The sequence below is a fragment of the Mesoplodon mirus genome, assembly GCF_964341445.2.
Source record: "Mesoplodon mirus genome assembly, chromosome: 7".
NCBI classification, from domain to species: Eukaryota; Metazoa; Chordata; class Mammalia; order Artiodactyla; family Ziphiidae; genus Mesoplodon; species Mesoplodon mirus.
The window spans coordinates 89,378,461-89,405,726 of NC_138983.1; the positions used below are offsets into that span (position 1 = coordinate 89,378,461).

The 27,266-nt window shown below is 38.2% G+C and overlaps 1 protein-coding gene across 1 annotated transcript; it reads right to left on the bottom strand.

The window, feature by feature from the left end:
- Positions 1-386: 386 nt before the first annotated feature.
- LOC309807647 (UDP-N-acetylglucosamine--peptide N-acetylglucosaminyltransferase 110 kDa subunit-like) lies at positions 387-4,736 on the bottom strand. Its single transcript, XM_082627478.1, has 2 exons — positions 1,163-4,736; positions 387-432 (listed from the first exon to the last, which is right to left on the bottom strand). The coding sequence occupies exon 1, from the start codon at positions 4,542-4,544 to the stop codon at positions 1,404-1,406; it is 3,141 nt and encodes a 1,046-aa protein (XP_082483604.1). The 5' UTR covers positions 4,545-4,736; the 3' UTR covers positions 387-432; positions 1,163-1,403.
- Positions 4,737-27,266: the final 22,530 nt, after the last annotated feature.

Below are 27,266 nucleotides of genomic sequence, written 5' to 3' on the forward strand. Positions count from 1 at the left end.
ATATAATACCCTAGAAGGCCTGAAACATAATTATCATATACATAGCTGGTCCTTCAGAGCTTTTTACCTATAACATGTTTTGTTTTTTTTTTTTTTTTTTTTTCTTTTGGCGGTATGCGGGCCTCTCACTGTTGTGGCCTCCCCCATTGCGGAGCACAGGCTCCGGATGCGCAGGCCCAGCGGCCATGGCTCACGGGCCCAGCCGCTCCGCGGCATATGGGATCCTCCCAGACCGGGGCACGAACCCGTATCCCCTGCATCGGCAGGCGGACTCTCAACCACTGCGCCACCAGGGAGGCCCTATAACATGTTTTTTGATGAAAGTTATTTAATGTACTGGAGATAACTGTGAACTACTGATCAAATATTTGAATACTTATACTTACCTGGAATTTCATTTCTGCTGAAAGAAAAAGGAAGAACAGGACTCACCTAAAACAAAACAAACTTTAGAAATGAAAGTAAACATCTTATCACACACTATCACTTTTGGAAGCAGCATAGAGGGGCAGTCAACAGGAAAACACTGGTGAAATAGGACAAAACTCTAGGCCAAAAATCCATTATTATTATCATCAGTCACAGTACCACAACTGTGCCCTTCATAATTAATAAGCACTCCTAAGAATCTTCATCTGGCACCAGATGATGTGTTTAAGAGAAACACTCTGGGAGGTTTTGAATCAGACTTGGTTTTTGTTAGCCAAGTTACAGGAGAATTTTTAAAGTGGGGGGAAGGGAAGAAGGAAACGGACCAGAAAAAGAATTGAAGCCATCATCTACAAACCAACAAAGCACTGAGAGTTCCAAACGTTATGTCAGACACTAAAATGACTGACACAGGCTCAAGCGGTTTATAAAACCTAGAAAAAGACTACACCAGCAAAGTCCCCATTTATCTGTAGAGTTCAGAAACTAAAACAAGGAATATTTCAGCTTAACACCTGATCTCAAGAGAATCATATACACTTCACATGAATAAAAATACCTGAAACCAAACATTTTTAAAAGCTCCAATACCCAAAATAGAAAGAAAAAAATTAATTCAGAAGACTCAATCCATCCATGATAATCACAAAACGGCTGGGCAATCTCTATCTCCCTTCCACACTAACCATCCATCCCCTGGAAGACCAAGGGAGATCAGACCTTCCAGACTTACCTTCCAGACCTTCCAGACACCTGGCTGCGGCAAAATTCGATGGAATCTCCTTGTGGAACAGCAGTTTCCCATCTCTTGTGTCTCTCCCTGTCATGATCATGCAGGAAGCAAGTCTGGCTGTGCTATTTCTTATCATTGTGTGTCACCCATCTGCAACATGATATTGAAAAAGTAGTTCCCTTGCCCCCAGAAGGCTGAGGCTCAGCTACAGGGGTAATTCTCCTGGGCACACAGTCATTATTTAGGCCGACTCAGTGACTTCAACAGGCTTAATCATGTGATCAGGCTTGTTGCCAGCTGCATAATGCTCCCACATCTGTAGATAGAGCCACTCTAGTTCCATCGTGTATTGTTTGGTGTTGAACAGAGGGCTAGATGTTCTCTGCTTCCAGACTTTGCCACGAATTTTCTTCAGGTATTCTACATCAGTTCCCAGTTTCACAGCTATCTCTTCATATTCTTGTCTATTTTTAGCAATCAGCTCAAGACAGCCTAAACAAGTGAGCTGGGAAGCTGCAACTCGGGAAGCAAGAGTCTCTCCTGGCATAGTCACCATGGGGGTCCCTGCCCAAAGGACGTCCATCCCTGTGGTGTGTCCATTACAGAGTGGAGTGTCCAAGCAGACATCAGCCAGCTGGCCTCTCCGAACATGTTCCTCTTTAGGAGCAACAGGGGAAAAAATGAGACGGTTCGGGCGAAGGCCCATATTTTGTGCGTACTGTTGAATATTAGCTTCTCCTGCTGCTGGAAAACGCAACAGCCACAGTACACTATTGGGAACACGCTTCAGAATATTTGCCCACACCTGCAAGGTAGATGGGTCAATTTTGTATAACTGATTAAAGTTACAGTACACAATGGCATCTTCCGGTAACCCGTACTGAGAACGTGTGGTTACAATAATGGTACGGGGAACCTCCTCTCCAGTGGCAGCCTTAGTGTTGATCAGGGTAGTTGCCAGTCCATTGCTAATATTGAATCCATTCATTGTAATCTGAATTTGTCCTCTGTTAATCATTTCAATAACTGCTTCTGCAACAGTATTCATAGGAATGACAGGCATATTAAGAGTTGTATTACTGCTGTCTGCGTTGTCTTCTCCATCAGGACATTTCATCTTGACTATTTGCACATCTGATAGACTATCAAGAAATGCTTGGAGGTCGATGCCATTCAGCACAATCCGATTGTCATAAATGTGCCCATTGGACTTAAAATCGATGACGGCTTTTTTCTTCAGGTGAGGGAACATATTAGCATGGTCACCAATAAAGAAAGTATGGGGCATATAAGCCAGTTTCTCAGAATACTGCTCAGCAACTTCAGCAGGTGAAGTTTCCTGATCAGTGATGATATAATCCATGAAAAGCGCGCCACTAGTCCCAGGGTACCCCAGCCACATTGCCTGAATAGGAGCTGGCCTGAGAGCAAAGAGTTCATTTCGAGCACCCCTGGTATAACCATTCAGATTTACAAGGATGTGTATACCATCTTGATGGATGCAATCAGCTGCTTTCCCATTGCATGGAATCTGAGAAAGATCAATGAAATGATTGGCTTCTGCCATCACCTTCGCTCGGAAGTTTGTGCCATCATGTGGGCTCAGGGCATAACAGAATATCTCAAATGTATCAGGATTGTGCATGCCTGGAATAGACTGCATAAGATGAGAAGTAGGATGATTCCCAAAGTCAGAACTCACGTATCCTACACGCAGTCGACCATCACTGAGCTTCAAGTCTTTTGGATGTTCATACGGTGGTTTATGAAGGACACTTATATTAGCCAAGCAGAGGTTCCCATGCCTCTCAGCAATAGCCTTCCTGAAGCCATGAGAAAGAGGATAGAGCATACTATGATGAGGCTGCACAGAAGGCAACCTATTCTTCTCCAACTGGTCAGCCACAATGCTGACCAACTTCTTCATTCGCTCATCATAGTCTGTCCAATCACAGACAACCTGCAGGCAATGAGCCAAATTACAATAAGCGTCAGGAAAGTCAGGTTGAAGCTTCAGAACAGTGCGATAAGAAGCAATTGCTTCTGGAATATTCCCTGAATCGTGGTGAATGGAAGCCAGATTGCTGTGGGCATCCGCAAATGCAGGGCTGATCTGAACGGCATGAGTATAACACTGCAAGGCTCCCTGAACATCCTGCATCTCCCGTAGGGTGTTTCCCATATTGCAGTAGGCATCAGCAAAGGTAGGACTGATTCGAATAGCCTCCTTATAATGCATCAGAGCTTCATGCAGTTTTCCCTGCTGCTTCAATACACTTGCTAAATTTGAATGGGCATCAGCAAAGTCTGGGCAGAGCTCTAATGCTTTACGATACAAGCGAACTGCCTCTTCACTGTTTCCCTGTTCTCCTTTGATATTGGCTAGGTTATTCAGAGAGTCTGCATGGGTGGGACACAGCCGGAGAGCTGTATGATAACAATCTTCTGCTTCAGCAACACTGCCCTTCTCTTTGAGAGCGTTTCCTAGGTTGCAGTAAGCATCAGGGAAATGTGGTTGCAAGTCAATAGCTCGCCTGTAGGTGTCTATTGCCAGATCCATCAGGCCTTGCTCATGGTATACACAAGCCAGGTTGCCATGTACCACTGCATGATTTGGACTCAAGCTTAGGGCACGAAGGTAAGCTGCCACAGCTCTGTCAAAAATCCGTGCCTCATTGAAGACATTTCCTAAATTGATATAAGCATCCAGAAAATTGGGGTCAAGGGTGACAGCCTTTTCAAAGTGATGAATTGCAAGCCAAATCTCCCCTTGCGCATTGAAAACACAGCCAAGATTACTCCAAGCTACTGCAAAGTTCGGTTGCGTCTCAATTGCTTTCAAATAACATGCCTTGGCTTCTTCTAAGCCACCCAGGGCTTTGAGCAGGTTCCCCAGGTCATTGCGAACACAGTACAAATAAGGATTGTACTGAAGAGCAGACACGTAAGCTTGTACTGCCCCTTCCATGTCGCCTGCTGCTACCAATGCGGCTGCCAGGTTAATATAACCATCGATGAAATCTGGTTTGAGACGCAATGCATGCCGGTAATGCTCAGTTGCTTCCTGCAACTGCCCTCTTTCCTTGTACACATTCCCCAAATTCGAATAGGCTTCTGCCAGAAGAGGGTTCTGTTTAATTGCCAGAGTACTAAAGTGGGCAGATCTGTCCAGCCTTCGACACTGGAAGTGTATAGATGAAAGTAATAAAAGTACACCAGTATTGCCTGGCTCTTGTCTCCAGAGCTGCATGCAGTGTCTCTCAGCTGTCTCAAAATCTCCTGCCTGATATTCTCGATGTGCCAACTCAGCTAACCCTTGGAAGGAAAGCATACGTTTCGTTGGTTCTGTGCTGTCGGCCACGTTGCCCACGGAAGACGCCATCTGGAGCTTCTGGAGAGAGTGAAAAAAGGGGGTAATTGAGTCCCGCTGCCGCCACTACTGGCAAGAACGTTTCTAGAGGGAGCAAACACGAGCGCAGCAGCCGTACCACTGCTTTGGCAGGCTTAAGCGGCGGCAACAGTTACAGGCACCGAACCTTAGGAACTCTGGTTGGCCATCTACCTCTCATGCTCTTGAAATCTTAATTCTTAACCCTGCCCTCTTCCACCATTTTTCTCCTAATCAGGGAATAAAAATTACCTATCCATTTGCCTTAGAAGAAATCAAAAGTCAGTAGTCCAAACACTTTTTAAAATATTGTTTTCTGTCCAGTTGGAAATGAAATACATGATTGACTTTTCTTCATCATTCATATAGTCAACGTGGAAAACATTAGGGCCATGAATTTCAATACAGTAAGATGAGAAAATTTTAAATTGGCCTTCCCAAACCACTAATAAGTAACCGATGTTGTATATAATGCTAAGATCTTAGAGACTGAGTTTGATATTTTAAAAGTTCTGAAAACATTAGCTAATTTCTCCTCATCAAATTTCTCATGACTCAAACCTGAGTATTACTTTTTAAAAGATAAATCTATTTATTTTTATTTATTTATTTTTATTTTGGCTGCATTGGGTCTTCAGTGCTGCGTGCAGCCTTTCTCTAGTTGCGGCGAGTGGGGGCTACTCTTTGTTGTGGTGCCGGGGCTTCTCATCACAGTAGCTTCTATTGTTGTTCCACAACTCTATGGGTTCCTTTTTAGGTCCTACGAAGAACCCTAGAAATTAGTTCATGTAATTATAGGTTTTTGCAAAATTGTCAAAAGTGAGATATTTTAACTTCCATCAGGTAAGACCAGCGTCTATTTCTTTGCCAATTTTCCTTCTATCATAGTCCGCTATGTTGGATCATATTGGATTGGTCACAGGCTTTTTTGAAATCTGGCTAAGGACATGTTTTAAGTGAGGCTATTATGTGATTTTCAGACACCACCATATGTAACTGACTGTATAATATCCCATTACAGGAATAACTTCCAGTACTCTTACTGACTACTCTACTGACTTAACTAGCACAAGACACAGAAGCGTAAGGACAAAAACCACCTTACAGTATAGCCATGTCTTGCACTTCACAGCTCTCAAAGCATGTGCATTTGAAGAAGAAAAAAAGAACTGAAAAATATAAAACCAGAAGTTATTCTGTGGAAAATTATTTGAATCACCAGGCATGTGAAAGATAAGTCAAAGATTCAGTTTTCTTCAATGCTTAGTCAAAACGGAAATTTCCTGCTGTCAAGAATATACTCCAGGGCTTCCCTGGTGGTGCAGTGGTTGAGAGTCCACCTGCCGATGCAGGGGACACGGGTTTGTGCCTCGGTCCGGGAAGATCCCAAATGCCGCATAGCAGCTAGGCCCGTGAGCCATGGCCACTGATCCTGCATGTCCGGAGCCTGTGCCCCGCAACGGGGAGAGGCCACAACAGTGAGAGGCCAGCATACTGCAAAAACAAAAAAACAAACAAAAAAAATACTCCAGGGGCTTCCCTGATGGCACAGTGGTTAGGAAGCCACCTGCCAATGCAGGGGACACGGGTTCGAGCCCTGGTCCGGGAAGATCCCACATGCTGCGGAGCAACTAAGACCGTGTGCCACAACTCTGGAGCCTGCGCTCTAGAGCCCGTGAGCCACAACTACTGAGCCTGCGAGCCACAACTACTGAAGCTCACGTGCCTAGAGCCCGTGCTTTGCAACAAGAGAAGCCACCGCAATAAGAAGCCTGCACACCACAACAAAGAGTATCCCCCAGTCGCTGCAACTAGAGAAAGCCTGCGCACAGCGACGAAGACACAACACAGTCAAAAATAAATAAATAAATAAATAAATAAATAAAAGGATATACCCCATCAATAATGTGTGTAATGGAATGGTGTGAATGAGTATTTTATCAGAATTCCTGTAATGCACAATCCTATAGCAGTACTGAAATCAGTAATGCATTTATAATAGTAAATATTTATGAGGAAGTAATCCATAGAGGTTTTCTCAAAGTTAACAATGAAAATTAATGTGACATTATCAATAATAAATTGTGACGCTGAAATAAACTTTTCTAAACTATTAATAACTAAAAGCAAACTCTAATCAACCATGTTAAAAGAAATCTATGTCTATAAACTACAAAGTTTATTTCTGAAAATTTTATTTCTAAAACACATAAACTGTCATATGAGGAGGCAGTTAAAGAATATATAGCTACAAGAGTGGGGAAAAAGTTTTATAGAGACACATCTGGCAGTAGTTAATTTTCAAATGTCATTTTTCTAGATTTTGTGACACCTATAGTATTGATATTTGAAAGCATTTAAAAAAATTGTAATTTGAAGATTTGCTACTTCCAGGTAGAGTAACATATTTTGAAGTAAAACAACATTTCCACTGAGAAAAATTTAAAAAGCCAAATAAAATAGTCAGCATTCAATCAAAAAGTTCTAGACATACCAAGAGATAGAATCATATGACTAAAATTCTAAGAAAGGAACAGATAATACAAAAATAGTTATATAAGATATTGTGTATCTTTATCAGGAAAAGTCTTTATCAAGAAAAGACTTTAAAATCATCAGAATTAATATTATATTTTATTTATTTGTATATTTTATTTCTATATCTATATAAAGGACTTAAAGATAAAGCCCTAGTTAAGGCAGTGACAAAAGCAGTAGCAGTGGGAGTGAAAAGAAATGGTTATATTCAAGGATATTTTGTCAGTAAAAGTCCAAGATCAAATGTCTGACTGCATACATGGGATGGATAGACGGAGTGGGAAAAATCAAAGTTAACTATAGAGGTTCTAGTGAAGATGGGGTTGCAAACACCCAACCCAAGGGGTTGCGATCATCCCCAAGGTCTAGGAGACTCAAAGGGAAGGTCATGGTCGAGGAAAAGTTCATTGCTGGGAAAATAAGACTCCCAGTCTCTCCATCTCCTTAAACTAGTTTTTTTTTTTAACATCTTTATTGGAGTATAATTGCTTTACAATGGTGTGTTAGTTTCTGCTTTATAACAAAGTAAATCAGTGATACATATACATATGTCCCCATATCTCTTCCCTCTTGCATCTCCCTCCCTCCCACCCTCCCTATCTCACCCCTCTAGGTGGTCACAAAGCACAGAGCTGATCTCCCTGTGCTATGCGGCTGCTTCCCACTAGCTATCTATTCCTTATACCAGTTTTGTTTTTCTGCTCATATACGTAGCAGCATTTCATTCAAGGGGAAAGTCATTGATCTGACTGGTCAAATTAAACACCATAGTTCAAGGCACATTTACAGTGGTTAGTTCCTCCACAATTTAGAAAGGAACGTTCACAATTTCCCTCTTCCTACACCGCAGAACACATTGGCCATTCCTCCAAAGTTTCCACTCCATAGAGTGGACCAGAGATGACGTTAGCCCAGAACTGAGGGCTTGGCATGAGATGGTGTCAACCCCACCTAGAGCTCTGGCATAAGTTATGACCCAACCCAGTTCTACAGAGAGCTCTGCGTGGAATCTTGTCTCAGCCATAATAATGTGATTCTGCTTTTCATTTGGTTGTCTTCTTTGCTTAACTTTCCCTGGCCACTCTGACAAACAAAATTTCAGGCAATCCTGGGCCACTCACTAACTTTATTCCATCTAATGTTATCCAGATTCCCAAGAAAATTACTAACAATAAAGGGGGAAATTTGGAACATGGTGAGTTTTAGGTGCCTGAAATATACAGGTAACTGAATCCACTTAAGTAGCAAATTATTTGGATCTCAAATATGCCAGTAGAAGAGCAGACTAAGCTCAATTTAATGTACTCTTACTGGAGACACATGTAAATTCTGGGTCAATTTTGAAAAAGTTAAAAGCACATAGCTGAGATTAAAAGAAAGAAAGGAACACCTGCATGTTTCAGAAAGTAACAGAGAAATTCAATCCAGAGAAATAAGAGCAGACTGATGTCTATGGGTTCCGTTCCTTAGTATAGGCCTTATGTAAATAGGGGCTGGAGCTAGAAATCTAACATTACCTTGAGGCCAGGAATTTAGACTCAGGATGGAACAATATTGAGAAGTTAGTACAGATATCCTACAGAAATTTCATGAGGAACTGCTTAGTCCATTAAGAGGGCCAAGGGAGGTGGTGAGGAAGACTGATATCTCTTGAAAACCTTCAGGTACAGAAAACATCAACACCTCTGAAAAGTAGGCCTGTCCTTCCCAGAGTTGTGATGGCCAGCTTGTCACTAACCTGGAAGGCCCTGTAGGAATCAGAAACTGCAAGGAGAGTAATTCAAAGAAAAACAGATGCAGGATGGGTGTGGCAATAAATCCTAGGACCCTACCAGAAACAAAATTAAAACCACTCTAGAGGGAAATTTTAACAAACCAGGGCAGAGAGTATCCTAACCAGAATAGAATAATAATTCTGAGGAAGTTACTTTACTTATTTAAGTAATATTCAATGCATTTCCATGGCCAGGCCCTTTTGAAGAATTCTAAAACATATACAAACAATTCATTTACATCTTATATATCCCACCATCCAGAGCAAAATTCACTTAAGAACTGTACTGGTGGAAATTGGGCAGCACTATGGAGAAAATAAAATGTGTTTACCATCAAAAAACTTGAAGGTAAGAAAGCTAATGTCTAATTTTTTAATTATCCTGTGGTTTCTTGAAATCTTTTGAAACCCAAATTAGAGAAACCTAGGAGGAAATGAAGATTTAAATATTTAGAGATTTATCAACTCATCTCTAAAAGCTTTATTAATCTCTTCTTTTAATAACATTCCTGAGAGGTATAAATGTGTCCAGTGATAGGGTTGAATAAGCCTGAGAGAATTTCAATTGTTTACCATTCTTGGTCAGCTCTTAAGACCTTTCAGGAGCATCTTGATTTTCATGGCCTCATCCAACAAAAGCAGGATATTTTACAAAAAGTCCTGGGCCACTTTTTGGCTTGCTTTTGTGTCTATGTTTTTGGTTTTTTCACATCGGGTGGTACATTAGGCTACCTATTGCATACTCCCTCATTCATGCATGCATTCATTCAAACAATATTTACTGAGTTGAGACATTTAATTAACACTCAATAAATGATGTTTAGATGAATGGATGCGCTTTCTATCAAAGTAAGTGTAAGTACTGAGAAAAATTACAGAATGTATGATCCCAGCCCCACAAAAGCTTATAACTGTGTTGAGGATATAACAGATGCTGATGAAATAACTAATATATCATATTGGACAGTTTCTAAGTTCAAAAATGAGTTTTTATAAATAATCAGAGCCTAAGGAGGACAAAGAAGGGACAGTTCATTATGGGTTGAATCTATCAATAAATGTACATTTCAGATGAGATTTGAGATTGACCTCAAAGAAGAGGACTTAGATATATGAACAGAGAACAAAAAAGGCATGGTGATAGCATGTGCATAGATAGTGTGGCCGATATTTATGTTCTTCATTAAAGATAGTCAGAGCTAACCCAAATGTAACTGTTTCCATGGGTCCATTCTCAGTATCCAAACAAAACGGCCAATCCTATCTTAGTCAAACTAATGAAAAACACAGTCTTTAACAAAGAGATTGTGAAGGAAAGGGGGAGAGAAAGGCTTGCATCCCACACCACACAACAAAACTTACTGAATTATTTGTTTAATTTTCTCCCTCTGAAAATTTCCTCTCCCCCCTCTGTACGTGTCTCTTCTCCCACATCTGGCCACACTCTACCAGCCATCTTTCCAGATCTTTCCAGAACTCTCCATCCTAGTTTCATTAGGCCACAATTTAAACATCTCACAGGTCTCCAGGATGCATCCCCATCACTTATTCCACAAAGACAAACAAAGGACACTTCTCAGGATCACGTTTCTTTGAAGGAAGAGGTCATGAGGGTGATTATAAATAATATAAGGTGGAGAGCAGTGACTTAAAATACCATTTTTCAGCTTAGAATGTGAATACAGGGAACTTTGGGAAACTAGAAAATCTAGAAAGGATTCACTGATAATTATTTATGTTCAATGAATAAAATAAAATGTAATAATACGGCTAAACTCTGACAGATAAACTTTTTCAAAAGTTGCTTTCACACACCGTCACTATTGGGATGTTTGATAAACACACCTTTCCTTCTTTACTTTCTTCTTTCTTTGCAGATACTGGCACCAAACTTTCAAACAGTAAGAACCTTCCCATAAGTCCCTTGCCAGGCAAGATTAAGGTATAACAATCCAAACAAATTTTTGAAGAAGATAACTGGTTGAAAGCATAAGAAAAGAGCTGGGTTTCTCTTATTCAACAGTCACATAATGAGTAATGTGGGAATTGGTTTAAAAAGTCTCTCTGCATGAAGGGCTAAGGTTAAGATTAGAACTTCTGAGGCCAGAAGAGCAAAATGACTACAACAATCCACATATTTTCAAGAGCCGCCCTTTGGATGTGAGGGATTGATTTTTCCCACTACTTTTTCAGCAACCCAACTGGTGTCTTTATTAAACGACATAAGAGAATACAGTGTGGCCAAGAAGGCTTAGATTTCCTTAGCCCCAAGTCAGATATTCTCCAATGACTGTCCACTCTAATTAAAAAGAGAGATTTACAGAAGGAAACTGGATACAACTGAGTGTACCTTAATTTCAACCCTTTACCTGAGTTATTTGTTTTGCTTTCAATTCTCCGCTGAAGTGCCTACATTAATATATTTTTAAGAACATTTCCTTAAGTTGAAGTATTCATTCAGTATATTCATTTACTATAATTTAGAAAAGCCAAATGATTTAGGCAAATTCATTTCTATATTGCCACAGCAGTGTACTGTGAACTAAATGACACCTGGCAGTTCTTTACTCAGATACTAACTCAATTAGAAGGCAGAACAAGGATACCTACCCATTCAGGGAGGGAAAGGTCACTTAGCCTCTGTAGCTGTCTTAGGTCTCTTATCATCACAGTAACAAATTGAAGCCTAAAAACCATATGATCATCTCAATAGATGAAGAAAAAGCTTTTGAAAAAAATTCAATATCCATTCATGGTAAAAACTCTCCAGAAAGTGGGCATAGAGGGAACATACCTCAACATAATAAAGGCCATATATGACAAGCTCATAGCTAACATACTCAATGGTGAAAAGCTGAAAGCATTTCCCCTAAGATCAGGAACAAGAAAAGGATGCCCACTCTCACCACTTTTATTGAAGGTAGTTTTGGAAGTCCTAGCCACAGCAATCAGACAAGAAAAGTAAATAAATAAAAGGACTCCAAGATGGAAAGGAAAAAGTAAAACTGTCACTGTTTGCAGATGGCATGATACATAGAAAATCTGAAAGACACCATCAAAAAATTATTAGAGCTCAAAAATGAACTTGGTAAATTTGCAGGATACAAAATTTATATATAGAAATCTATTGTATTTCTATACACTAACAGTGAACTATCAGAAGGAGAAATTAAGGAAACAATCCCGTTTACAATCACGTAAAAAAGAATAAAATACATAAGAATAAATCTGCCTAAGGAGGTAAAAGACCTGTACCCAGGGAACTATACGACACTGATACAAGAAATTAAAGATGACACAAACAGCTGGAAAGATATACCATAGTCACGGATTGGAAGAATTAATATTGTTAAAATGACCATCATACCCAAGGAAATCTACGGATTCAATGCAGTCTGTATCAACATATCAAGGGCATTTTCCACAGACCTAGAACAAATAATTTTAAACTTTGTATGGAAACACAAAAGATCCTGAATAGTTAAAACAGTCTTGAGAAAGAAGAACACAACTGGAGGAATCATGCTCCCTGGCTTCAGACTGTGCTACAAACCTACAGTAATCAAAACAGTATGGTACTGGCACAAAAACATCGATCACTGGAACAGAATAGAGAGCCCAGAAAGAAACCCATGCACTTATGGTCAATGAATCTATGACAAAGGAGCCAAGAATATGCAATGGAGAAATGTCTGGGCTTCCTTAGGGATGGTTTCATCAATTAATTTGTTTTCTTAAATGGACCATACTTTTCCATGTCTTTGTATATCTTGTGATTTTTTTGGTTGAAAATTTGTCTTTCAAATATTATAATGTGGTACCTATGGAAATCAGATTCTCCCACTTTCCCAGGGTTTTCTGGGCTTTTGATTGTTGAAGGCTGTAGTAGTCTGTTTAGGGACCTTTCCAAACTATTTTTGCAATGACTGTTTTCCTTATCGTATGTACGCACTGAAGTCTCTGTTCCTTTAGTTCATGTTTAGCTAATGTTTTGACAGAGATTTCCTTGAATTCCTGCACCTAAAACAAACAAAAACAAATATACACAAGCACATCCACATGCACACTCAAAAACACACACCTCTGCCCATTGTGCAGATTGCTGGATCACTCCTTCAACATTTAGCTGACCCGCATTGAGTTCAGGGCTCAGCCCATGGTCAAAGCTTAGAGACTCCTCTGGTGTTTTCAGAACATGCATCTTATCTTGAGTATGCATGTGGCTTTCTTAATTTCTCTGGACACGTGTGTACTTTTTGTAGGTTCTAATTTCCCAAAGAATCTCCCCCAACTTTGGCTCCTGCATCTTCTGTGGTCTATTGTATTTCAATGCACAGTCTTCTGCCCCAGCCATCTGTGCTTTGTTAGTTCACCTTGCACTTTCTTTGAGCAATGACCGCTGCTTTTCCAGACTGTGTTCCAAGTTAGCTAAGACAGAGATAAGCATCTTGTGTCAGTCCTTCAGGTAGCTCCCAGACAGGTTAGAACAGATACACATGATAATCTGACAGTACGGTCTCTTCTGCTCCCTCCTGAAGCAGGATTGAGGGTCCCATACTAGGAATGGTCTGCTGCTACTTTAAGACTATCACTGCATTAAGACTCCACCACTTTAAGACCATCACTACACTAACAGTGGATGGGGCAAGGGCAAGTAAAAATGCCACAAAGCTTTCCTGCCATTTTCAAATTGCCTCTTCCCTGGTTCAGTATGTGTTTGCTTGCTATAAATCTTTGGCTGATTTCAGGACTAAGAGAAACTCAAAGAACTCCACAGCAAAAAACAGTATAATCAAACTCTCAGAAGCCAAAGGACACAGAAAGAATCTTTTCTTCCAAAGGAGAAAGAAAAAAGAAATTTGTTACAAAGCAGGGATCCTCAAAAAGATTAGAGCTGGGCTTCCCTGGTGGCACAGTGGTTGAGAGTCCGCCTGCTGATGCAGGGGACACGGGTTCGTGCCCCGGTCCCGGAAGATCCCACATGCTGCGGAGCGGCTAGGCCTGTGAGCCATGGTCGCTGAGCCTGTGTGTCCAGAGCCTGTGCTCTGCAATGGGAGAGGCCACAACAGTGAGAGCCCCGCGTACCACAAAAAAAAAAAAAAAAAAAAAAAAAAAAAAAAAAAAAGATTAGAGCTAATTTCCTATATGAAACCACGGAAGCAAGAGGCCAGACATATTTAAAGTGCTGAAAGAAAAAAAATTGTCCACCAAGAATTCTATATTTGGCCAAACTGGTTTCAAAACATAGGGAGAAATTAACGCATTCCCAGATGAACAAAGGCTGAGGGCATTTATTTTACAACTTCCTACCACTGCCCTAGGAGAAATGCTAAATTGAACCTTCAGGTTGAAATGAAAGGACACTAGACAGCAACTCGAAGCTGTAGAAAGAAATAGAAATCTCCAGTAAAGATAAATACATGGGCAAATACTAAAGCTAATATTGTGTTATTGGCTTGTAACTCTACTTTTTATTTCTTACATGATTGAAAAAACAAATGCATAAAATAATCATAAATCCATGTTATTGGGCTCACAAAGTATCAAGGTGTAATTTGTGACAACAATAATGTAAAGAGGAGGAATGGAACTGTAGAGGAACAGAGTTTCTGTGTGCTACTGAAGTTGGTTTCAATTGAAATTATATTGTTTTAACTTTAGAATGGTAAATGGAATCTTCTTGAGAACCACAAAGAAAATATCAATAGACTATATGCAAAAAGAAATGAAAAGGGAATCAAGAGTTCACCACAAGAAAATCGGCTAAGCACAGAAGTCAGTAATGGAGTAAATCAGGGGCAAAAAATGCATAAGACATACAGAAAACAAGCAGGAAACAGACAGAATTAAGTTCTTCCTCATCAGTAAGTTTTGAAAAAGTAAGTGGATTAAGCTCTCCAATAAAAAGATAAACATTGGCAGAATGGACTTTAAAAACAACCATAATCCAAGTATATGCTGTCCGCAAAAAACTCACTTGATTTCAAAAGACACAAGTTGCTTGAAAGTTAAAGCATAGAATAAAATATCCCATGCAAATAGTAACAAAAAAGTAGGAAAGAGAGACAGAAAAAGAAAGGAAGGAAGGAAGGAAGGAAGATAGATCTGGGATGGCTATGTTACTATCACACAAAATAAACTTTAAATCAAAAACTATCACAAGAGGAAAAGGAGGCCACTATATGTTGATAACAAGTTCAATCTATCAAGAAGATATAACAACTATAAACATATATGTACCAAACAACCCCCAAATATGTGAAGCAAACATTGACAGAATTGAAGGAAGAAATAGATAGTTCTAAAATAATAGTTGGAGATCAATACCTTGCTTTCAATAATGGAAAACACATCTAGACAGAAGATCAGTAGAGAAGTAGGGGGACTGAATGACACATTTAACCAACTAAACCTAACAGCCGTATATAGATCACTCCACTCAACAACAGCAGAATACACATTTTTCTCAAGTACACATGGAACACTCTCCGGGAAAGACCATATTTTAGGCCACAATACAAGTACCAATACATTTTTAAGAAATTGAAATCATACAAAGTATCTTGTTTAGCCACAGTGAAATGAAGGTAGAAATCAATAACAGAACCATTGATAGCCATTTCCCATCATGCCTGCCACACATGATATAAAGCAATGAAGGGAAAAACATAATTTACCACTTAGAAAAGTGGGAAAGAGGACATACCATTGACCCAGAGTGTGTGCTGTTTCCCGTTGTCAGGGATAGAAATAAATTAGCATCATTTATTCATTAGTGTGTAAATTTCTTGGTCAATCATTGGGCAGCCAGTGTTTCTGCCTGATGGGAAGATTTCCTATACTCAGTGTTGAGTGGAGCCAACCTTGAAAGGGACATTTTAAAGGATTATACTGTGATGGGCTTCGCAGTACCCTTCCTCCTATGCCAGTATTTAGGCTGGGGTATTTCCATGGAGTGTGTACAATCGTAGGCCCCAGTTCACCAGAATTTAGTTTGACTCGTTTTGTTAATACATTCCCTCAGTACTTTGTCTTTTGTATCCTTTTGCATTTACTTCATTCTTTATTATCACTGCAAAACAACTTTGTTTCCTGTTCAGATGCCAAAAAGTGGATATCAATACCTCCTGAGTTTTACACATCACAGATCAGTTTTGGATATCAGGGACAGAGACAACAGCTATTTCCAATAACTTTGAGACATACTTTGAACATGTGATTAACATGTTGAGTGTTGAAATGTGTGTCGAGCTCATTATACGTGCTCTAAAAGGTTTCAAACTGCAAATATTTAAAACTCTCTATCTTTGAATAGTTTTCCTGTGCTGTCCCTTTGTGTCAGACTGTTAATGTGCAGTCTGGCACCTTCAAATAATGTGCCTTTGTAACCAATTACTTACATGTTGTTTTATCCACAGAGAATCATTTTTTAAAAAATAAATTTATTTATTATTTATTTTTGGCCATGTTGGGTCTTTGTTGCTGCACAAAGGCTGTCTCTAGTTGGGGCGAGTGGGGGCTACTCTTTGTTGTGGTGTACGGGCTCCTCATTGCTGTGGCTTCTCTTGTTGCGGAGCACGGGCTCTAGGCGCTGGGGCTTCAGGAGTTGTGGCACGCGGGCTTCAGTAGTTGTGGCTCATGGGCCCTAGAGCACAGGCTCAGTAGTTGTGGCACATGGGCTTAGTTGCTCCGCAGCATGTGGGATCTTCCCGGACTAGAGCTCGAACCCATGTCCCCTGCAGTGGCAGGCGGATTCCCAACCACTGTGCCACCAGGGAAGTCCCCACACAGAGAATCTTAAGGTCAAAACATACAACTCGATTAACTACACTTCCTCCTGTTCACATTTCCCTCATCTTTTCTTCATCTTCTGTCTATGTTTCCTTGGCCCTGTTTATATTAAGTGCTTTTGCCATTATATTTGATTGTCTGTATTCCGGTGAGTTACCACAATGCTTTATGAGACACGCTAGGATATAAATGCATTTAAGTAATATGCATATATATATATATATATATGTATGTATATATATATATATATATATATACACATATATATGTAGTTTGCTTGAGTGCAGTGTTTTTTGTTTTCTGTACTGAATTCATTAGCATGGGTCAGTATAATATTTAGCATAGGTCGATATGTAATTTGTAAACTAATAAAGTCTTAAAAGTGAGGAAATAAGTCTTTCAAATTTAATTATTTATTTTAAAGAGCAGAATAGCATACATAAACAGGTGCCTAATGAAAACTTGTATTCTAATTTGGAACTCTCATGAACACCTATTTTTTTGTTCTCCTAATGGTATGATAGTAGGCCATTTGATTATTTTTATTTTTATGGCTTTAACTTTAGAACAATGAAATATTCGTAAATTTTAGAAAGTATTTTTCTTTATTTGATGGGGTTGGGATACTGGAGAAATGAAAGGTCAAACACCTATTGAGGAATCCATACTTGTCTATATAGTGTGTACTTTTATTTCAATAACTGATTTAAAATTCCTAAAAGGATGCTATAATAAGTTATTATGCCATTTTACAGACTGAATTAAGTGAATTTCAGGGAGGTATGAAACTTGCCTAAGGCTATCCAGCTGCCAAGTGGTAGAAGTGAGAATTAAATCCAGGTATACCTATCGCCAAAGTTTCTGCTCATCTCTTTACGTCATCCACTTTTAATAGCCAATGCTTTTCTGCTTACAAATATGACTGAGGTTTCCAGACAGTCAACATTGCTTTTTAATCAGATAGAAAAATTACTGTTGCTTCTCTAAAGACATATTCCTTTTCCATTAAGTGACTTTAGTTGTTCAGATAATACTTCCAGACAGTAGTCATCATACAGTTGGAGACTAAGAACAGAATTCAGGGATGTGTCTAGCAGTCAGTAAAGACCAACTGGGCTCACTGATGGTACCTACGGTCATTTCCTCTAGACTAACATAATCTTATTAATAAGACCCTAATAATTCACAGTACTGCCCTTGCCTGATTGTTTGTTCTTCTCCCTCTATCACTCTCTCCTTCCCCATATTATTATTATTTTTGACAATTTTTGGTGAATTAAATTCAGGGATTAGTATTCAGGAGCGCTAGTCACAAAAGCAGAGAATCTTAGCTCACACCAAAGGAAGAAAATAGAGAAAAAGTATAAATTATATGAATACACACATATCACACATGTACCAAATATATGTTGCACTTCTCCAAAATCTATTCGGTATCTGCACATTTATTGTATATTAGCAGTAAGACAAGAAATGAGCGTAACGCTCTGTTTACAAGATACAGAAAACAGACCCAAATATGGAAATTACTAGCGATGAGAATGGGGAAGAAAGACTACAACAAGGAATGTAGATGATATTTTTGTTTCTTAGCAATGATGCCAAATATTGAACTTTCAACTTGAGACAAGGAGGCCATAAAAAGTTGTATTAGTTTCCTAGAGCTGCCATGACAAAGTACCAGAGACTGAGGAGGTTAAACAACAGAAATTTACTCACTCACGGGTGTAGAGGCTAGAAATCTGAGATAAGGTGTCAACAGGATTGATTTCTTCTGAGGTACCTCTTCTTGGTTTGTAGATGCCATGTTTTCCTTTTGTCTTCACATGGTCTTCTCTCTGTGCATGTCTGTGTCCTAATATTTTCTTTTTATAAGGACACCAGTCATATTGAATTAGAGCCCACCCATTTGACCTCATTTGACCTCAGTTACCTATTTAAGGGCCTTATCTCCAAATACAGTCAGATTACGAGGTATTGGGGGTTAAGACTTCCACATATGAACTTGAGCAGGACACAGTTCAGGTGATAATAGAAGATAAGAGTACTTTAAGCAAGTAAGTAACTATTGTTTACAGTGAGTTGCTTAAGGATATGAATTTACTCAAGAAAAACAAGAAGAAATTACATAACACTGCGTGTTATACAAAGATATTAAATTAATCATCATAACATCCTGTGAGATGGGCATTAAATTAGACTAAGCAAGAGTAAGCAACTTATCCAGAATTGTATAGTTGGTACTTTCCAGAATTTAACCCAGGTATTTTCCCAGTTCCATTCTACGTTATATATTCATTTCATTATTTGAAATGAATTTTGAGTCTTCATTTTGCTTAGTTCCTGAAGTTATATGGGGATAGAATGGAGTTGGATATTTTCAGTGACATTCACACATGGGGAAGGAAATTGAGTCCAGAAGCTTCAGCAATGTTTCCATGGAGAACACTAACAACAGAACCAGAAACACCATTATCCTTTTGGTTCAGTGATCTTTCCTAAAGCACTACAAGAATCAATTTTAAGAAGCCCAATGTTTTCCAAACTTTCACCAATGGGCTCTGTAGGGTCCTCTAACAATATCTAAGAGACGAACTAGTTTCACATTCCAAGCCACTTAAGACAAGGAGTTCTGATTGTTCTCTGTGAGGAAATCAAGTGACAATCATAGCTGGTAATTTAGGAGAGTTTCTTCAGGGCCCAGGCAAAACCTAATACACAAGTAATAATCATTGTTAAGTGCATCTTTGACAAGGATTCATTAAGTATCAAAGAGGTCTATAAATTGGGAGAAATTATGATCAAAGACAAACATAGGCCACAGCTATTTAATTAATGCTCAATTATTTATGAGTTTAACTTTGGTTAACCTCATTTTCCTTCTTCTAGACAATTTCCAATTCGTCTCCACAAAGAGACCAGAATACTTACCTTCCAAAACAAGATTTATTGTGTTCCTTTAATTCAAAGCATACAGTGACTTCTACTTTCACTCCACCAAGTTTTGCTAGGAGAGAAAAGGAGACATTATATTTTGTCTTGAATTACATATGCCACCATACTTGACTTAGCCCATCCTACTGGAAGCACTTTGACGCAGATTCTACAGTGTTGTCTTACATCCTCTACGGAATCAAGCCAAGGGAATCACACATAGTTACAGCTGGAAAAACGTTTGTTCTGGGTTGATACTTTTAGCCTTTACCACCAAGACTTTATCACCAGGATCTATCTTTACAGTCTCTGAACAGGAGACCTTCTTGCCTTCCATTTTCATATTGACAAGGAAGGTAAAGGGAAGAACTGAGAAGTACCCAAAGTCAGCTAGCAGCCAGCACAGATAAATCATCTGTGGAGATATTGTTTCTTTCCAAAGATATAAACATGAGAGGAAGTCCTAGAGTTTGAAACAATTGTGCATCATAAAATTCCATGAAAACCTAGAAATCCAGATGCAGATCAGTAACATATTGGCTAAATAAGCTGTTATGTTCATGCAATGGACAAGTGTACAGACATTAAGAAGAACGAGATACTCATTTCTATGAGATTCTCTTTTCACTGAACTCATCAGTGCTGCAAAAACAATGTTACATAATACTTTTTCTTTAACATTATATCAGGCATCCTCATCTTGTCCTGCGTTTATTGCCAGTGTTACTAAAGTTTATCATTTACCTCTTTCTCTTTTAGACATATAATTTCTTCTTATTTTGGAAGCATTCATCAATCCCTATTTTACTCTTTCTTTTTTTTTTTTTTTTTTTTTTTTTTTTTGCTGTACGCGGGCCTCTCACTGTTGTGGCCTCTCCCGTTGCGGAGCACAGGCTCCGGACGCACAGGCCCAGCGGCCATGGCTCACGGGCCCAGCCGCTCCGCGGCATATGGGATCCTCCCAGACCGGGGCACGAACCAGTATCCCCTGCATCGGCAGGCGGACTCTCAACCACTGCGCCACCAGGGAGGTCCCTCTTTCTTTTAAATTACAAATGAATATTGAATTTTATAAACTATCTTTTGGGGGATATTTCAAGTGATTGTATAGTATTGCTCTCCTTGGACCTTGTTATATGGTAAATTATATTTTGTTATTTTATATATGCTATTTATTATATTTCATATTATGTTTACTAATTACATTTATTATATTATAATTACATTATAATTAAGGTAGCATTTTGTTTTAGATAGACAAAACAACCAGTGGAATAGGAAGCATCTTAAAATTAGATGCAAGAGCATAAGGGAATTGAGATTAAACTAAAATTCACATTTTGGATCAGTAGGAAAAATTATTCAACAAATGTGGGAAAATATGGCTATCATTACTAAATTCTAGATACAGCAAGTAGTTAAAAGTTAAAAAATAATGAAACTGTAAAAGTATCAGAAACCTGGGAGACATGAAATAAAGTATTCATGAGGAATACCTTTCTAAGATACAAAGAAAAAAGGATACATTTAATTATATAAAAAATAAAATTTGCCTCATGGCAAAATGCACTACAAAGTTCAGAAAACAAGCAAAAGAAATTGGGAAATATATTAAGAAATGGGTATGCTTTCTTTACAACTTTTGAGAGAAGCACATGTTTCTTTTTCCTTTAACCTGTTATGGGGGTATTAATCTATAATGTAAGTGCATGGTTCCTTTCCTTTAACCTGTAATGTGAGATTTAATCCATATGGTAAGTGCATGGTTCCTTTCCTTTCATCTGTAATGTGAGTGTCAACATGGGGCAGTGTTTCCAAGCACAGACTTTGGATGTTCCTGTACTGGTCCCATCACTGACCATCCACAAAACTTACAAATGTTGCTTCACTTTCCTGGGGGTTAGAGTCTTAGCTAAGAAATGGAAGCAAAATAGAATTTTCCCACAGGGATGATAGAAGGTTTAAAGGAGTAAATATGTAAGTGACTTAGCACAGTGACTAGTACAAGAGAGATCAATATAAGTACTTATCAATTTTTTAAAGAGACAGATGAAAGAAATAAAATGTGGTGTTTTCAATCTATTGATATATATTCTTGACATTAAACTACCTTTTCATTCATTGGATGACCTAACTTGCTCATGCTTTTTCTTACTCTAGTGAACTTGGGTAGCTAATATCATAGTTTAAAATTTTTGCTTTTATATTTACAAGTAAATTTGACCTGTAAATTTCTTTTTCCTTACAGTCCTAATCTATTTTCAGTATTAGGATTATATAGACTTCATAAGATGAATAAAGAAGCATTCTTCCTTCGCTATCTCTAGAAGTTTTTCTTTGTTAATATTGATGTTATCTGCTTAATAGAAGTTCGATAGAATTCACCTCCCAAATGATCTGGCTGGGTCTGGTATTTTCTTGGTGAAAGATTGTAAACTATTGACTTCATTCCTTTACTGGTGAAAGAACTCCAGCTATAGATTTCCTCTTGTGTCAGTTTTGGTAAACTTTAGGAGCTAGGAAATTGTCCACTTTACAGAAATGTTCAAATTTACTGGCATTTTATATATTCTCTGTTTGTACTCTCTGCTATAACATTGTCCTGATTCTTTCTGTATATTATTTACTTATGTTTTTGTTTTGCTTAATCAAAGTGTGTTTTTTAAATCTTTTCAAAGAATATTCTTTTGACTTACTAAATCACTTCAATTTATACTTTTTTCTGTTTTATTAAGTTCTGCTCATATCTTTATTTTCTATTTTTTCTATGTTCTCAGGGTTTATTGTTTTACTCTTCGGATGTCAATTAAAACACTTGGTTATTAATTTTAAGAAATCTTTTTAGTTATAAATAGTTGAACTTTTTGAAGATTCCAGCTTAGTTGTAAGTATCTAAGGGTCAGCTCGTCCACATTGTTGCTAGCCTAAGGCTAAGTTCACCCTACCGCAATGTATATATTGACATTTTTTCCCCTCGACTTTCTGTGTTTTGCTACTTCTCACTTTTCTTTGGAGAGAAGCCCTTTGAAATACCCTTATTTTACAGCCAATAAGTCTTTAAAATAATGTGTATTTTTAAAAGATAAATCTACTTATATAATTAGGCAGGGCTTCCCTGGTGGCGCAGTGGTTGAGAGTCCGCCTGCCGATGCAGGGGACACGGGTTCGTGCCCCGGTCCGGGAAGATCCCACATGCCGCGGAGCGGCTGGGCCCGTGAGCCATGGCTGCTGAGCCTGCGTGTCCGGAGCCTGTGCTCCGCAACGGGAGAGGCCACAACAGTGAGAGGCCCACACACCACAAAAAAAAAAAAAAAAAAAAAAAGGCAGAAAATCTGACCTGCCATATTTTTAAAAACAGCATAAATTCACTCTTCTCCATGATTAATCTGCTGTATTACACAACCTTCGAGTTTTTAGCTTTATCAATGACATGTACTTGAAAAATGTTTTAGAGATCCTACCCAGTCTTTTAAAACATCCTTGTTCCTTGTTTCAGTTCTAGTTTTATGTATATTTTCTGCCTTGCACCTGATTAGTCCAACATCTGATGGATGGCCTTGGGAAATCTAATTCTGCTATTGATTGGTTTTTGCTGATTCTCTCCACTTCTAGCTGATTTCTTCATTATTGTGTAAATTTAGATCATGAGCTCATGTTTACCTAAACTTTATCTGTGGGAATGCTATAGGCCTGTGTTGAAGGTCTACCACTCCAGAAAGGGTTTAGTTTTGTGTTTGGAATACCACCGATTTGGGAGCATTTTAAGTTAATTTCTTAGCTTCTGTTTGCAAGACCGCACAAAAATTTGCAACCCAAACACTGGGAACACGGATTTGGGGTTCAGAATTCTCAAGATTTCCTACCTGTTTCCTACCCAGAGCAGAGGCCAAGAGAATTTGGTCTTAGTCTCCCTTTGCCAGCAGATATGTTTTCTCCTGGCACACCCTTTCATTGAAGGTGAAGCTAGGGATAGATAGGTTTAGTTCTAACTTCCCATCTAGTAGGGATGGAGTTTTACCTCCTGCCTCTCACGTGGTTATGGCCATTTAAAAACAAGTCTCTATGTCAGGTGTGTCATTAAACCATGGCCTGTATTACAAATCCAGACAGATGCCTATTTTTATGGCCTATGAGCTATGAATAATTTTCACATTTAACTGGTAACGTTTTAAATGGTTACATAAGTACCTAAATAATATCCTCAATTTTGCTCTTTGGTCTACAAAGCCTAAAATATTTGCCACTTGGCTCCATAAAAACAGGATTTCCAGCTTCTGTTCTAAGCTATCAAGATCTTCAATCCACTCCTAATATAGCTATAACTCTCACACATGTACCACCCTTCTTTCATGGGTCCTGGAAATTTCTACTGCATACTTCAAAAATCAACCACGCACTTAAAAATAAGTTGTGTACATTTAACCTAGCATACCTAACCCTTTTCCTTTAGGAGAGTTTTTCAAGTAATCTTGCCCACCGTATTCTTTAGAGCTTCATTAATAATGGCAAAAAAATTAAAACAACTTAACATTCAACAAATGGGAATTGTTCATAACAATTATAGAAGCACATACAGTAGAAAACTATACACTCTTATTGAAACAGTGAGACATAACTAGTTTTATTCTTAGAGAACTATGTTTATTTAGGTCCCTTTTGTTTAAATAAGTATATTTCTGTGTATGTATGTATATAGTCATGTATTTATATACACATACATTATTTGTATGATATAGTTATATAAACGTATGAAATACCTACCTATACACATACCTTGGATTTATATTTGTATACATACACAGGAATATAATTACATATATTATATAGTTATATACATTGAACTGAAAAATGGTAGTATACATATATATCGTGTATAAATGTGTGTCATCTATGTGCATGTGTAGAAAAGCAGGTTGAGAGATATGGAAGCATGAGTTAGACAGGGTTCACGATTATAAAAGTACTTATGTGTAGATAGTGAGGTTAAGGCCCATTTGATTGAAAATATTGCATATTTTTAATCAATTGTTATGATGAACAGATTCCTATGCAAATAAAATTATAAATAGCTATACATACTTGTATGTGTAATGTTTAATTAAAATATATATAGTATTATAGATGTATTATATTTATATTACATAATATAATTGTCTTATACTCATACATTATGTATTGTGTTATATAGAATATATTAACTATAGTGTATTATATCAGATAATAATAATTATATATTTATAATATATATAAATATACATTTATAATTTATATATTATGATATAGTTGTTTTATAATCAATATTACAGGATATATCATATTAATATTATGAACATACTAACCATATAAATATACTTCATTACCCATATATTTTGTATATAATATATGCTAGGCAAAAATATATATTAATATAATACATAATTGTTATACATTAATATAAATATTAGTATATTAAATTTATATATCCATATAATATTTAATATTGGTCTATTTATATTATATTTAATATATACATAGCTAATGCTCTTTAAAGCCATCTGCTACAAGTAGAATAAGACCAGGAGTATGGCCAAAGCTAATTCTAAAAATATTAGATTACTTATATTCATTTATATGTCATTTTCCTGGAATCTGCATCTGGCTATTAGAGAGGACACACAGCAAAATCAACAAAAAGTGCCCAGGAGGACATAGGATCCTTTATTTATCGGAACCTCAAAGGAAACACAGTGCTATCCAGTCCCCCATCAAAGAGCCAAGAGCAAACCTTGAAGCACCCAGTAAAAGCCCATTCAAACAAAAAAGCTTTCCCACTTAAACTGGAAAAAGTTAAGTTCCCAAGAGACCCCCTACATCAACCACCGAAGCTCATTTGGTAGTAAAAACAATAACGTTCACCGAACAACAAGAAACCCCAAACATTAGTTGTTTTAGCACAAACACAAAAAAGCAGCTAATTAGTGTCTCCTGTTTGAAAGAAGGGGGTGGGAAGTGGGCAGAAGACCTGATAGGAAAGATAAAAAGAAAAGGAAAAGGAAAATAAGTTTCCAGTTTGACACTCAAGCTGTCTTCTGCATCCATTTCGTCAAGACCACCAAGTCAATGTGGAGGCTTTTTCCTCCTTCCCTTTCTTTTCATGAGACTGATCACAACCAGCACTGCAGATTCCATCGAATTAAGGAATGCTGTTGCCTACATGTGTGAATGAGCTGTGAGTAAAGTACTGAAGTAGAGGACACCTAAAGTGAAACGTCTTCATGAATGTCCACGTGGCTGAGCAGGAAGTTAACCTTTCATAGATGTGCTAAAGAAGAAGAGTTGGCTTTTATTTTATTTACTTTTCCCTGGACTGTGTTGAATGAGTATCATCTACAAGTTTAGGCTACTTTTTGCTGAGGATTAATGCACTGGGAGAGCTGAGAGAAAACTGAACAGTAGAGCTGTCTTTTTCTTGACCAGTTCACCTTACTTTCCCAAACTCTAAGTCTTTCCCTAATTCTTTCTCCTTTTTAGTGTAGTAAAATGAACAGAACACAAAATTCACCATTTTGATCATTTTACAATTCACTGTACCATTCAGTGGAATTTAGTAGTCACAATGTTGTGCAACTATCACCACTGTCCAGCTGCAAAACATTTTCATCCCCCCAAGAGGAAACCTACACCCATTTTAAGGACTCATTCCCTATTTCCCTCTGTTCCAAACCCCTGGCAACCACTAATGTATAATATTTGCCGTGTGTATGGATCTGCCACTGCTGGACATTTCGCATAAATGGAACCATACCATATGTAGCCTTTCGTGCCTGATGATAAGTTGTGCAGTGGTGGGAAAAACTAAAATGCGATGTACTGTATGATGTATGTTTTACTGAAGTGGCTTGGTCAGATTATAATGATTTATGATAAAATCACGTAAAGCAAGCATCACAATTCTCCAGGAATGTTCTGAAGAATGCTAATGTTAATTATGAATATGTGAATCCCAAATCTTTCATTTGTATTGACCTTATCTCATTAATTCTTCTCCCAACACTGCTATAACTAGAGTTGAGTTCTAAAATATACCTTCCTCTTTTCCCATAGAAATTGTCCCACAATTTCAAAAAGTTCTCAAAGGTGAAAAAGTGCACACGACACTTATCACGTTTGCAAATGCCAACGGAAATGCTAAGCTAACGCTGTCCAAAATGCAATATTCTTCTGTGAGAGCACCCAACTTTAAACAAATACACATATTCTAAATACAGCTTAGATCTGTGACATATTTTGGTCACTGAAGTATGAGCAGACATGATGGCCTTAAATGAGCAGAAGAGGCCTTAAATGGGCTTGTGCGGTTGGGCTCACCTCTTATGTTTCAGTGAACTTTTTGAGAAGACAGGGCCTGGGAGCTGAGGCCTCACATTTGGGCTCCAGAGGAAGATGTGTGTGAGAGACCTCAAACTGACCCAGGACACGGAGCAAAACTAGCCATCTAGAGGTCTAAAAGAGAGCCACTGCAGCTAGCCCATAGGTCCAAGAAAAATAAATTCTTGTTTATGTAACTGAGTTTGGGGTGATTTGTTCCAAAGCATTATCACAGCAAGAGCTGACTAACACAACATCCTCCAAATCATTGCTATGTAAATGGATGCCACCATGCCTACATTTAAGGCAACTGTGTCCTCAAATTGTGAGAA

Coding starts and splice junctions, on each gene's coding strand:
- LOC309807647 (XM_082627478.1), bottom strand. CDS start 4,544: ATGGCGTCTTCCGTGGGCAACGTGGCCGACAGCACAGAACCAACGAAA.